This window comes from Adiantum capillus-veneris, chromosome 12, assembly GCF_014529385.1.
Source record: "Adiantum capillus-veneris isolate H3 chromosome 12, ASM1452938v2, whole genome shotgun sequence".
Lineage (NCBI taxonomy): Eukaryota > Viridiplantae > Streptophyta > Polypodiopsida > Polypodiales > Pteridaceae > Adiantum > Adiantum capillus-veneris.
The window spans coordinates 28288831-28302737 of record NC_140942.1 but is presented as its reverse complement, the minus strand read 5'-3'; the positions used below and the strand labels follow the sequence as shown (position 1 = coordinate 28302737).

At 44.6% G+C, this 13907-nt stretch overlaps 1 protein-coding gene across 2 annotated transcripts in view; it reads left to right on the top strand.

Annotated features, from left to right (window-relative positions):
• Positions 1–11637, top strand: part of LOC147445500 (peroxisomal adenine nucleotide carrier 1-like) — a 36217-nt gene extending 24580 nt beyond the window's left edge. The window contains exons 2-6 of one of the 2 annotated variants that reach the window (XM_086525008.1): positions 2316–2353; positions 2464–2547; positions 9926–10072; positions 10175–10350; positions 11160–11637. In XM_086525008.1, coding sequence (XP_086381134.1) covers positions 2316–2353; positions 2464–2547; positions 9926–10072; positions 10175–10350; positions 11160–11466 — 752 coding nt within the window. In that variant the 3' untranslated portion in view covers positions 11467–11637. Of the gene's footprint in view, positions 1–2315; positions 2548–9925; positions 10073–10174; positions 10351–11159 lie in introns of both variants that reach the window. The other variant, XM_086525007.1, reaches the window with a different exon arrangement.
• The last annotated feature ends 2270 nt before the right edge of the window (positions 11638–13907 follow it).

Below are 13907 nucleotides of genomic sequence, written 5' to 3'. Positions count from 1 at the left end.
ACGAGATCTCCGACTACATACTGCGAGCAGGGGGAGAGGGGAGCGACTTGGCAGGTACTCCGGTCCACATCATGTTATATGCTGATGATATTGTGTTGATTTCAGAGTCACCCGAGGGCTTGCAACGCCATCTTGAGGCCTTGGACGAATTCAGCACACACAGGGGGTTGACTGTGAACCTTGGCAAAACCAAGGTTATGATCTTTCACACATCCAGTGCAGTGAGGAGCGCCGCCACCTTCACAGCAGCAGGAGGACAGGTTGATGTAGTCACCTCCTATGTCTACCTTGGCATCACATTCACCAGCCTACCAGGACCCTTCACTATGAGGCAGGCTGCTGTTGACAGGCTCACCCGAGGATATGCAGCTCTGGCCATGCTAGAGCGGAGGTGCCACCAGGCACACTTTCAGGAGCCCCGCACGAAGGGGTGGCTTTTCGACACCTTAGTCACCCCGGCCTTGATGTACTCGGCGGCAGTATGGGCACCAGGATTGACAGCTGACCAGTGGACACAACTTGAGAGACCACAGGTATATATGATCTCACGCTTGCTCCGCAGCAAGAAGACAGTGCCACACGACATTATTAGAGCCGAGCTCGCCACACCACCTATGGTTGTAGAGGCACTATTCCAGACAGTTTGCTTCATCCAGAGGATGAGAGAGCTACCTCCTGACAGACTTACCCGTAGAGCATTTGAGGCAGCTATACAGCTATCAGAGAGTGGGCATGAGAGAGCATGGTACTCACAGGTCAGAGCATGGTTTGAGGGACACGGTCTTGACATGGAGAGCCTACCACCATTCCAGTACGACCCCCACTCACCATATGTTCACCTCTCTCGCAGTGAGAGGAACTTGGTATTGAGACAGGATCTGTGGCAACTATACACTAGGAGAGTCTGGGAGGCACCTAGCTTGGGGACGAGGATGTCAGATTACAGAGACCAGTTTCTCACCACATTGTCTGGGGGGTTCATACAGAGACCACGCTACATGGACACATATATGCCACATAGCTCACGAGTGGCGATTGGTCAGCTGAGAGTGGCTTCACACAGGTTAGAGATTGAGATCGGGAGACATACTGGTGTTCCCAGGGGGGAGCGAATCTGCAGAGCCTGCACAGAGGAGGTGGAGAGTGAGGAGCTCTTTGTATGTAGATGCAGAGCATACACTGAGATCAGAGGCAGGTATGAGGCCCTATTTAGAGGACAGCCCACTCTCCGAGAGATCATGGAATCTCGAGATCAGAGACAGCTCGGACGTTTCTTACTAGAGATACAGAGCCATCGGGACACACTGCTACAGCCACACACAGCTACACAGACAGAGGGGAGACAGTCGCAGCTCACAGACTTCTTTCAGAGGATTTCCGCCCCCCCCTCACCAGACACTCAGAGGGGAGTGACACTCCCACAGGCGGAGGTGAACCGAGCTAGACGACGACCACGAGTCACAGGCTACAGGGGCGCGAGATCCCACCACCGACAGATCGAGGAGATCCGAGCCCGGGAGCGCCGTGCCACTGAGGAGCGAGTGGCTCAGATGAGGGCTGACCTGACAGCTTTCATCCGGGTAGCCTTGGCACCAGACCCACCCATGTACCACATCTTACATCCCCCCATTAGTACAGGATGGAGCTAGATGGCTTGATGCATTCTCATGATTGTACTACCTTGAGCATACAGACATGCATATACCCCTAGAGATAGAGCTCCATCCCTCCTCAGATACTCCACTACCTACATTCAGTTCAGTTTTGTATCAATTTTGTTTCATTTGTCTTTCCGATAGACGGATGACATACACACAATGTACATTTGATTTGTCTCATAGGCCGATTTCGGCCTGACATAGACGTTAAAAATCTTTCTTTCTTTCTCTCTCTCTCTCTCTCTCTCTCTCTCTCTGTGTATCTCTCTCTCCATTAAAGTTCAGTGATTATGAAGTTTTTGTTCGTGTGTTGCTATTGATTTCTCGCTTGGAGTGTCCAGGCTGGTTACAGGTGAGCAAAAACATTTCATTTGCAGGTGGTAAAGGATTTGGATCTAATGTAATGAGCATGAGGCTTGCTGGTTGAGCCTTAGAAATTGGCCCTTGAGGCCTTGCAAAGTTGAAATATGAGCCCCAAGTAAAGAAATTTTCTTCTTCCAGCTGAGCTCACTCATTAGGATTGTTAATGTTATTGTTAACTAATTGCAGCATGCCAGTGCAAGAATTTTTAAGGGATGGTCTGGGATAAACTTACAAGTATCAAATTTACCATACAAAAGCTAGTAGAGGTACTAAATACTGTTATTTTACTAACAGGTCTTCGTTTGACGTCCTTGCTGAGGCAAGATCTTCCGGTCAGCTTCTGGCGCTTTATCAAGGCATAGGGACCAAGATTGTTCAGTCATTTGTGTCACAATTTATATATTTCTACAGCTACAGCTTCATCAAAAACCTCTATTTGCAGCAGAGGAACAAAAAAAGAATGGGCACTGGGGCAAACCTTGTGGTAGCTGCTGCAGCAGGGGCTTGTACAGTGATAATAACTCAGGTAGTAATACTTTTCTCCACATTTTCTTATTGTTGAGGTAACATTTTCTGATTATGAAGAAACATTTTCCGCCGCCAACATTCTAACAGTACTCTGGTTTCATGGTTAAGACTGCTAAATGTAGTACATTCTGAAAACTTGAGCATAATCACCACATGATGATCTTTGAGGATGCAGGCTTATGGTGTACTAAACACACCAGCAGCAGGTTATACCAGTGTAAAACATGCAAATCTTTGATGCACTTAGTCATAATGAACATTTGGAGGCTGATTTGAGAGTGTGGACTATTATTCTGTTTCTTAAAGAGACCTATTAGCTATTCTTATACTTAAATCAATTGGCTCTAACTCATAAACCATGAAATGAAAAAGATTTAGAGAAGGTTTCTTTTAGCTCGTGTTATCATCAAGAGGTTATCTTGGCTTCTATTCATTATTTTTATTTTTCTTTCTTTTCCTCCGAACTGGGCAGGTGGACAAGACCTCAAGGTCCTAGGACAATGCATGGTCAGTGGGCCACAGGTGGTGTGTGTTTGAGTGAGTAGGTGCTGAATTTCGAGGTGTGCATGCCAGTTTATGACTTTACTTTATGGACCAGTGAGCCAGGATCCTTCTGATGATGATCACCTCCTCTTCTCCTTCCTCGACTTCGACCTCCTCTTCAACAGTGATCTGCACTTCGTCATACTTGGTGTTGAGCAGAACAGATTCTTAAATCAAATAACTGGAAACAACTATAGAGAATACACCTGCACAAGACACCAGAGGGGCATTCCGCCCCGTCAGACGCCATTGGCCCCTAAACAGGCACACCTGGCAGTATTTGTTTACTTTGTTGTGAGCAAAAGTGTGTACAATTGCTCTGTGAGCCCACTCACTGAATCCAGGTACAACTGGCACAACTGGTATGTAGACTACATTCTTTAAGCTCGTGGTTGCTAAATCGACCCCAAAAGCAACTGATATGTACAACTCTATAGATTTGAACGACCTGTTTAATCCGAATTCTGCAGTCAACGTCGGAGTTTATCTTGATATCCCAATAAAGCATCTCTTGTGTGGATCTGCCATGGTGGCACTTTGTGGCATGGCAGTGGATGTAGTCAGCACTGTACCGATTGACATGTCAAAATTAGTCAGTACGGACAGCCACATCAGCAAACCTACCGCTGCGCCACTCTTTGGCTCTTATCACCCAAGTGTGGTAGATTGGTTATCCCAGTTCCCTCGTGAGGTCTTGAGTTTAGACATTTGAGGTCTTTTGAAATTGTTCCTATGTGGTTAAAAATTCTCTAATCATGTGTGCATGCACACTTGTGTGTGTTTAAGAAGAGGAAATTGGAATGACAGGTGTTGTAGATTGATTAACCCAGTTCCCTCTTGAGTTTCAGGTGTCCAGTTCAAGACTCATGGGATAAATCTTTGAGGTCTCTTGGGTTGTACCTATGCCACTAAAAACTTATCTCTCTCTCTCTCTCTCTCTCTCTCTCTCTCTCTCTCTCTCTCTCTCTCTCTCTCTCTCTCTCTCGTGGTCTCATAGGTGAGGGTAAGTGGCATTTGGGGCACTGCTTTTTTCCCATTGTTTGAGTGGCAATGTTTTGCGAGGTGCCCCAACTTCCCACAATTGCTACATAGAAAACCTACATCATCCCCCCCCCCCCTTTCCCCCTCCTCCCCCTCCTTTGTGTGTGTGTGTGTGTGGATTGTTCCTATGGTAGGGTGTAGGGTAAATATGGGCCGAGGGTGGGTGGCATATGGGGCACTGCCTTGTTTGAGTGGCAATCTTTTGCTTGGTACCCAAACTTCCCACAATCGCTACATTGAAGTTTGGGCACCGAGCAGCTTGCAAAAGATTTCCACTCAAAAAAATGGAAACAAGGCAATGCCCCATATGCTACCCACCCTCATCAGGAGAGCTTCGGCCCATATTACTCTACACCCTACCCTTATGGTTATCACCCTCGAACCTGAGCCCAAGCCCACTACACTGAAGTTTCTTACTATGATGGGCAACACACTATGAGCCATTGCAACTCTTTGCCAGTAGCATATTTCATGGGTAGCTCTGGTATCCAAATGGGCTCAGCTCGGGTTTGAGGGTGATAACCATAAGGGTAGGCTGTAGAGTAATATTGGCCGAAGTGGCTGATGCATGAGCAGCAGGTGAGTGCCTAGGGGATAAAGCCACCTCAGCTTTCTCCGAGGCCTCATCACCTGCTACCCGTGCTCTCTCATCCCTTCAGAACTCCACTATTCTCCTTTTGTTAGAGAGTGTGTCACAAACTGCATGTCAAGCCACTAAAGAACGGAGCCAACCTGCAGATACAGGACTAGGGGCCTAAACCCTAAGAGAAGAAGCAGCAGCAGCAGAAGAAGCAGAAGAAGTTTTTCCAACTTATGGGACCGTGTGCGACAGGGCCCAAGTGATAGAGCAGGTTCAACATGCACACACAAGCACTCAATTTCTTGCGTAAAAGATGGTGACGAGGTAGTTGTACGGACGTCCATAAATTCATAAAATTTTCTATCTAATATCTGTTTTGGAACGAGTATCTCCTCGCCTCGTTCTATTTTCAATCTGTCAGCCATTCTCATTCTTGTGCCTTTTTGGGGCACCTGTGTAGAGATATGTCCTTGTTCTCCACATTCAACATATGTTCCCGCTTTGAAATATTCGTCTTTTTGTTGTTCTGTCAGTAGAGATCGTGTATCTCTCTGCCGTTTGCTTTTAATTTGACTTTCTTGATTGTTTATCTGGTGGATAAGTCAAGTTACCTGAATGCATAGCAAATCCCCGCTTAGCATGTCCCATCAATTGTTGTATGGACTCGGACGTCTGCTCAAGGCAGTAGTTTCAGATATCTTTGGGAAGTTCACAGCAAAACCGCTCGATTTGCTGCTTGAAACTGATCTTCTTAAAGGATGAAGCAGGTAAGAAAACATCCCAAAATCTCTCACAGCATGTATCCAAGGGTTTTGCCTTGACCATCCGAAGACGATTCCAGTCGGTAATCACGTCCCGTTCATATTCTTGAGTGAGCCATTAAGAAATAAAGAGTCTCTTAAACTTCAGCCACTTTGTCGGTGCTTCTTTTCTTAACAAAAGTGTAGACCACCATGTCTGTGCATTACCTTTCAAATAGGATGCTGCCCGTCTAATCTTGGAGTGCTCTGTATAGCTGCCTCCAAAAAATACTATATCAAATTGTTGGATAAAGGCTAAAGCCTTAGGAGCATCTCGAAACCTCGAAGGTTTCAAACTGTACTGCCTGTCCACGCTCTTTGAATTCCTTGGTCTTTTTGTCCTTGTCTTCGAGAAAATCATTTTGATTGACCTTGTAAAAGTGCTTCCTTTTTGAGTAAAACGTATGGTCCTTTGGTCGTTTCTTGCCCTTTTGTCCTCACCACTCGAGTCAAAAGAGGATAAGCTGTCCGAGATGTCAGAAGAAGATGAGGATGAACTGGACAATCCTTCGAAACGTACACGCTTCTTTTGTTTTCTTGCATTCACAAAAGAGGATTTTCGGCCTAAGTAACCAGGTAAGTCAGTTCCCTTGTTGCGTTTCTTCAGTTGCTTCTTCTTCCCCCCCAATAGTTGGTTGACTCGTCTTTCGCCAACGTCCTCAAATTCATCTTCAGTAAACACAGTGCCCATGTTGTAGACCATTCCCTATGACAATTTGGAGGCATTGGAGAAACCAAAAGCTTACAAAGAAGGTGGTGCAGTTGTAAAGTTTAGCACTTTCAGCGGCTTTGTGGTTAAGGTAAAGGCTCTTACTTTCCTCCAGCAGTTTGATATAGCTTATGTAGGAGGAAATTTTACACAGGCCTTTAAGGTTAGGAAAGTTGCCACTTTCTTGAAAGACAATGCGCTTACATGGTGGACGACATTGTTGATGCAAAGGACAAGCATCCGCCACATGGGTATATACTTCAAGCAAATGTTTGTATTTGCGTGGCTGTCAAATGAATTTGAAGCCGACGTCATGACGGATTGGCACCAGCTCACTGTGGCTACTTGCAATAGCCTACATAGTACAATCGGAGGTTTCGTAAAGCGTTGCTCTCAATAACCTCTTATAGGTTTGTGCCATTGTGAAACCGGCCCGTAGGGCGGTAGACGTAGGCTTTCACCTGAATTCTTTACTTTACTTTAGACTTTAGGACACAAAGGAACTTCACGAATAAGCCTGTGATTGACTGGAATTCAACACTTAAAGACGAACCACGGCCTGTTGGCAGCTAGAGCGCTACCAAGCAAACAACGACACCCTGTTGGCCCCAAAGACTGGCGCCCCTTTCGGTATTTCGTTATTCTTATTATACTTGAGAAAAACCCGTAAACTTCTACAAGCTGTCCCACTTTTATCGGACTGAAATTCCTTTACTCTAACCCGATTGCGGCAACATAACCACAATAGAAGTCTCCACGGACAAAATCCCAAGTACACGGTGACTTTCCACGCACTTTAGAGCACTTCACAAAACCTGGTGAGAAATTGCAGCTTGCGGAATTCTTTGTTTTGGGCTTCAATCCGCGTGCTGATCGCTTCTGTGGATAGCCCTCGAGCTCTCGCACCTGTAGGGTCACTTGCCCTTGAATTAGATGAGATTCCTTGCGGGAAATCTCTCAAAGTTGTCCTGTACAAGCACCCAATGCTTTCCCGAGGCTCCCATGGCAAATAAACGACCTGAATGCTTGCACCTAACCCTCACCAAGCTGTCCAAACCTGTCCATGGCTGTAATTGCAGGTTTTTGACCCAATTTTGCGAGCATAATGGCGCAAAAATTTTTGTAGGTCAAAAGTACACGTCAAGGACATTTTCCTTGCGGTATGGAAGCTTTCCAGTGAGCTGCAGGTCAATTTCAGCATGCTGTAATTTCAGTTTTGCCACTGTTAGGTGCCTGTTGCCATGTACACGCATCCCAAGGCCTTTCCGAGGCTCCCCTGGCGACCCCTGCAGTTTAGGTGCGAAACCTTAAACCTGCAGAAAAACACAGCAGGCTGTAATTCTCTGTTTTGGACCGTTTCGAGCGGAGCGAGCATGCCTATGTGTGTCTCAGGTGCTGCCGCACGCGATGGGACAGTTCCCCTGTGAGTTTTCACACGAGAAAGCTCTCCGTTTTCGCATTCCTTCGCGATGGAACTGTGCGTACCTGAAGGGGATTAGCAATTAGCCAATCCGGTTCCTGTACAGAAGGCTCTTGCCTTGGCCCCAGAACTGTACATGGTCATCTGAGAAGCCCAACTAGAGGGGCATTACCATATGTGCAAAGGGGAGAGAGAGATGCGCGAGAGAAAATCGTCGCACTACATAGAGCAAGGGAGAAGGCAAGCTTTCCATTAAAGCTGTGAGGACCTGCACCCACTACTCACACACACTATAACACTCACTTATGGGCTGAAATCAGCCCCCCCTCTTGAAATGGGTGCCCCCTCTTGCTGATGCTTCTCGCATTTGCATCTGGAGCCACCATGTGTCCAGTTTGCCTCATTTGAGTTAATTCCCTACTACCCACCAACTTATGAGTGTAGCGAGGGGCCTAAATGACTTTGAATTGAGCCTAGACACCCTTTTACTGCTCGGATTCCAGTGCCCATTAGCCCGACCAACTCGTGGTGACCTGCCCTTCCCGATTGCGGGTGAAACTCTCGGCCGTCGGTCGTTTCACACTGGCCATACCATGTCCGACTATTTGCAACTTCAAAAAGAGGCTCCCAAAAATTAAACAAAAATTATCAGAAGGAAACCAACAACTCAAGTTAGCAATTGCCACGTCCTCGTGACATACCGCCCTCTTAAAAACGCAATTGTCCTCGATTGCGTGCCATATATACATGCCATAGATGATTTAGTGTGGCAAGCACCCTTCTATCATCGCATGTATCCGCAAGAAAGACTGTCAAAACATGTGTACAAATGACTTAATGAGACCTTCATACTTTTGTCAAACAATGTACATTGCTATTGCATTAAATCCATGAGTACATTTGATGTGCTAGTTCTATCATTAGCCTCCTTTGCAAACATTGGGTTGGGGCATATGTAGGTTGTAACCCAAAGGCCTCAAGGTAAAGCTGCAATACATTTGGTGACTCTGACAGTTCATGCTCTTCCATCCACTTTGCATCCATAGGTGGATAGTTCTTGAGCTTCACCACATAAAATCTTGCAACCTGTCCCTTAACTTTTTACCTCTGCAAGAGGCTCTTGCCTCTGCAAATGAGCATAATTCCACAACACTGTAGCGTACTACCCAGGACCAAGTAAGCTCAATTTCAAGATGATTTACCAATGCGTCAAAGAATCCAAGCAATTGCCTCAGAGAATCGAGCGGCAGACCCACGTCACTCCCGCAAGAGATCTAGTGGCCAGTCTACCACCGTGAGACCTCTCCCTATTTCATCTTGGTTCATACTTGCAAACCCTAAAAATGCAGCAAAAAGTCAGACCACTTTTTGGCAGGGTGAACGTTGGAAAGGTTATGTAGGAACATGCGGAATTTTTTGTCTGTCCTGTGAAGAGGAACCCTCTTCCCTAGTGTCATCCGTCTTGTCAACTATAGTGTAATTCCAAGTTCTTGTGCTTTGTGTCTTTGCTCAAAAACCAACCGAGGCTCACTTCTTGAGGAAAAAGTGATTGTGTCCCGGCAATGGAACCATGAAACCGGCCCGTAGGGCGGTAGACGTAGGCTTTCACCCGAATTCTTTACTTTACTTTATACTTTAGGACATAAAGGAACTTCATGAATAAGCCTGTGATTGGAATTCAACACTTCAAGACAAACCACGGCCAGGCAGCTAGAGCGTTGTAAACTTTCTACAAGCTGTCCCACTTTTATCGGGCTGAAATTCCTTTACTAACCCGATTTCGGCAACATAACCACAGTAGAAGTCTCCACGGACAAAATCCCAAGTACACGGTGTGGGCATGGCGCAGGAAACAAGCTGCTTTTTGTGACCATGGCTTGTATTTTAACATTCTCTCTTTCTCACTGATTTACTGTGGTTCAAACTTAATATTTTCATTTAATAGATGTGTTCTTTTTAAACACCTAGCATTGTCAATGATCTGATGTGTTTCTAAGAAACAAAGAGATGCTAGTTTGGTTTTGTAGGCTGAATGTGTGTAATCGTAAGAAACTTGAGGAGCTGTCCATGAAACCGCTGCTTTATCATCGTGCATGAAACAGCTGCTTGTCATCGTGGGATGTTTTATTTTAATTTTTTGAGGTTGTTGGAGTCAATTCGGTCAACATTGTCGTATATATGACTTTTGACTACCCATGAATGTTGACTATCTATCAATTAAAGAACGGAAATATTCAGCGCATGCAGTATCTTTGAGGATCTCAATGGTTGTTTTATCTGCAGCCGTTGGACACTGCTTCTTCTCGGATGCAGACCAGTGCGTTCGGAAAATCTCAAACATTGTGGAGGACTCTTAAAGAGGGTGGTTGGAGGCAGGCTTATGATGGTCTTGCAGCATCACTTTTATTAACCTGCAATCCTGCTATACAGGTATAATACTTACTGATACCGTTGCTGGTTATGGCTTGTGTAAGAGCTGGCAACTTGCCGTGGTTTGTGCGTTATTGAGCTTCTAAGTGTGTGGTTTCTCAGTACACAGTGTATGAGCAATTGAAAGGACGGATACTCAGATCAAACAATTCACAAACATCAAGGGTGAATAGAAGTAGTTCTGATACCTCACCTCTCGTATTATCCGCATTGTCTGCCTTTCTCTTGGGGGCTCTTTCCAAAACTATCGCCACAGTGATCACTTATCCTGCCATAAGGTAACCTGCCTGCAGCTTGTTTCTTTTCTCTCTAGTTCAGGGGAGGGAAGGGGTTATTTTGACCTTATTTAAGTGCCCTTTTTTTTTCCTTCCTTTTTCTTGTTTTACAATAGGTTTTTTTTTTTGTTTTTCTTCCTTTTTTTTTCAGTAGTTTTTTTTTGGGAAAAGTATCAAAATATCCCTCAAATTTGTGGAAATTCTTACAATAGCCCTGTAATTATAACCCTTGTGCTGTTGTTTACAAGGAATTGCTCCAATTTCCCCAAAGGTAACGTACAAAAGCATAAACACGTATATACAAAGTTGTTAGTCAACCCACATATATACCCAAAAATGGTAGCATTTGTGTCTGTTAATATCGATCTATTCTATGTCTTTGAGTCCAAAATACCATCAACAAAATACATCTTAACATGCTTAATCAGTTGAACAGAATGATTTGTAGAGAAACTTGTAAACATTACCGTTTTTACCATATTTGCTATTATTGCAAGGGGTAGATTGGGAATTTTGGTAAATTTTGAAGGGCATATTGGAGATTTTAGTCCAATCTTGAGGGGTATTCTAGGAATTTTCCAAATTACATGGGTACTTAGGGAATCTCCACAAATTTGAGGGGTATTTTGGTAATTTTCCCTTTTTTTGCTACTCAGAAACTATATTTAAGTAGATGAATTTTACTTTTGAGTTCTCATTGATGCTCTGTATACACTTTTCTATGCATTATTGTGGTTTTGTGCTTTGGATCGAATATAATGACGTACGTTCCTTGTCAAGGAGAAAACAAGTGTGTTCACATTTTTGTTTAGGTGTAAAGTGATATTGCAAGCTTCAAAGTCAGAGGAGGCTGAGCACCGAATGCAAGCATCTCCAGCCAATGGAAGCGTGTTGAAGAGTATGTTTGATGCAATGCGCATAATTTGGCATAAAGAAGGTGGTAAAGGATTCTATAAAGGGTTACAAGCTCAAATTATAAAAACTATATTGAGTGCTTCTATAATGTTAATGATCAAAGAGAAGACTTCCAAGGCAACATGGGTTGTAATGTTGGGGTTGAGAAGGTGGTTGACACAGCATCAGGGAAGGATTAAGGTTACTCAAGCTTACAAAAATTGATTTATCAATGTTGATACACTAGACCATTCTTTAAGATTCTTACAGAATGTAGTCTTCATGCATCCTTGTTTTGCAAATAGCTGATGGGCTAGCTCCTCTTGATTGTATATTAGTAAGGAAACAAGGGTTGTGGGCGATATTTTGAATTTCAAATCAGTGTTATAGTGCAAAGGGTTTTATTATATGGTTGGCTCCATTCAAACCTTTTCACATTAAGTCACCATTGAGCACCTAGAGAGCTCACCTCTTCTTGTTGCCGTTGATTTAGCTCACTTATCATTATTGAGTGTCTCCATGTCCTAGCCGGGTTTGTAACCCGCCGATCGATAATTTTGTTGAATCTTATGAAGTTAGGTGCTATACTACAAGGCTTTAACATTCGGAGTTGTCCAGTGGGCTTTATCCTTGTGATGGCTGGTGTTAGTGCTCGAGCACATCTTACTGGAGTAGGATACTAATGAGAAAGGAGAGAGCCACTTTATCTTGAATATCCTTGTCTTTGGAAAAATAAGTCTGAACGTCCCAAATCCCAATATATACTTAAGAAATGTAAATTTTACCAATGTCTTCTTTTCATGAGCCTGTTGTTTGAGAAGCCGTTCTAAGAAAAACGTTCTCCACTGTGGCACAATGGTTGTTTTGAATCCTCTCCCCCCAATTATGGATTTAAGTACAAAATCTAATTGCGAACACAACACCATCTTTATTCGTGAGTGCAAGCGAAAGAAGTGATGCTTTTGACAAATGACACCCCCCCCCCCCCCCCCCCCCCCCCCCCCCCCCCCCCGCCCCCCCCAAAAAACCAAAAAAAAAAGAAAGTCCTCTCTTGAATAATATGTCATCAATTATCTTTGTCATATAGCTCTATGTGTGTGTGGGTTTGTGAATTCGAAGAGAAAACTAGAATAATCTTGCTATCATTGGAGTGTTGTAGATCTCTTGAATTGTTCCCTTGGCATTACAAACCTTCTCCTCATGGGGGGGGGGGGGGGGGTGTTTGATAAAGTCGACGATGTGGAAGCGTAGAGACCAAGGGGGGAGAGAGAGAGAGAGAGAGAGAGAGAGAGAGAGAGAGCCAATCAACCTCAATTATGCAACCCTAAAATTTGTACCTTGGAAGAATGCCATATTGAGCACAGGAAATTGAATTGTAGACCACATTACGTCCAAGAATCCCCATTCATCAAGTGTGAACACATCACGTCCAAAATATTCCAAGATAATGAATTGTGAAACACATCCTGTCCTTCATCCGACCAATAACAATGGATTGGTGCACTCATCCATAGTGTTTTAGAGGTTCCTTGATTGCCAAATGCATGTGTCTTGAACTCCGATTCACGGGTTCAAACACCAGTAACTTCAACTCCAACACAAGGGTCCAAATTAATTATACGAAGCACTTCTTGCCCCCTCTCTTTGAATGAAGCTAGTAGCAGCAATTGGCCTTTGACTAGAAATTTGGTGTCGTAGTCATTGTGGTCGCCACCACGTGTGCCATGCAGATCTCCGTAATCAAATCTTTACTATCATTATCTCTGTCCAGCTTGCATGTGCCTTTGTCTCTTTGCGAGTTCCTGCTTTGGTCTTTGGCTTCAAACTCTTGAGCCAAACAAAGTGTCATGTCATATTTATAGCAATGGGTTTCGGTCCTCTTGGGTACCGAGGCAGCTAATTAAGTATTGGTCCTGTCGTCATTGTCAAGCTTGCCTTTGCCTTTGTCTTCTAGAGAACTTGTGCATTTGCTTTTGGCTTCACAATGGTTTCCTCCAGAGCTTTGCCCGTGCAGATTGATCGATCTGCTATAATTGAGCTCCTTCTCACACTCCAAGGGCCTCAAAATTCCACTAAGCCGCACCAAACTTCAAAATCCTCTCCCTCCACGTTTGAGGCCCAAAGCTGATTTAAAGAAATAAGTTCTCGTTGCCTTTTCGGGCCGCTCTCAAATCCCTCCTTCTAAGTTGCTCCTCAAAACTTTCCCAAGCCAACATAGGACATCGTGCCGTCCGTCCTACATACTTTGCTCCTAGCATTTTAAAACGCTGAGCCGCAGGTGAGTCAAGAAGACCCGCTAGGGAGTGTTTCTCAAAATTTCACAGCGAAAAACGACTTCTACCGTCACACCAAGTACCAAAGTCGACGAGCGTTCTGAAATGCAGGGCACCATGAAGGGGGGGTTTGTGCAGCTGGCGTTTGAAGACGCTGACGATAGAACAGGGCGTCGACGAAAATTCTTGAGTACAAGGGAGGAGGATGGGGAACAACGATGGTACCAATGCCAGCTTCGTTTTAAAACGCAAGGGGGAGGGAGCAATGGATTAAAGGCATTGGCAGAGTCAGCGTTTTGAGAGGCTGCCAGGTAGAGGAGGATGGACTCTCTTAGGAAGGCGGTTATTTGTTACTACCACAAGGAGATCCACCTACACATATGATAAGCGCTG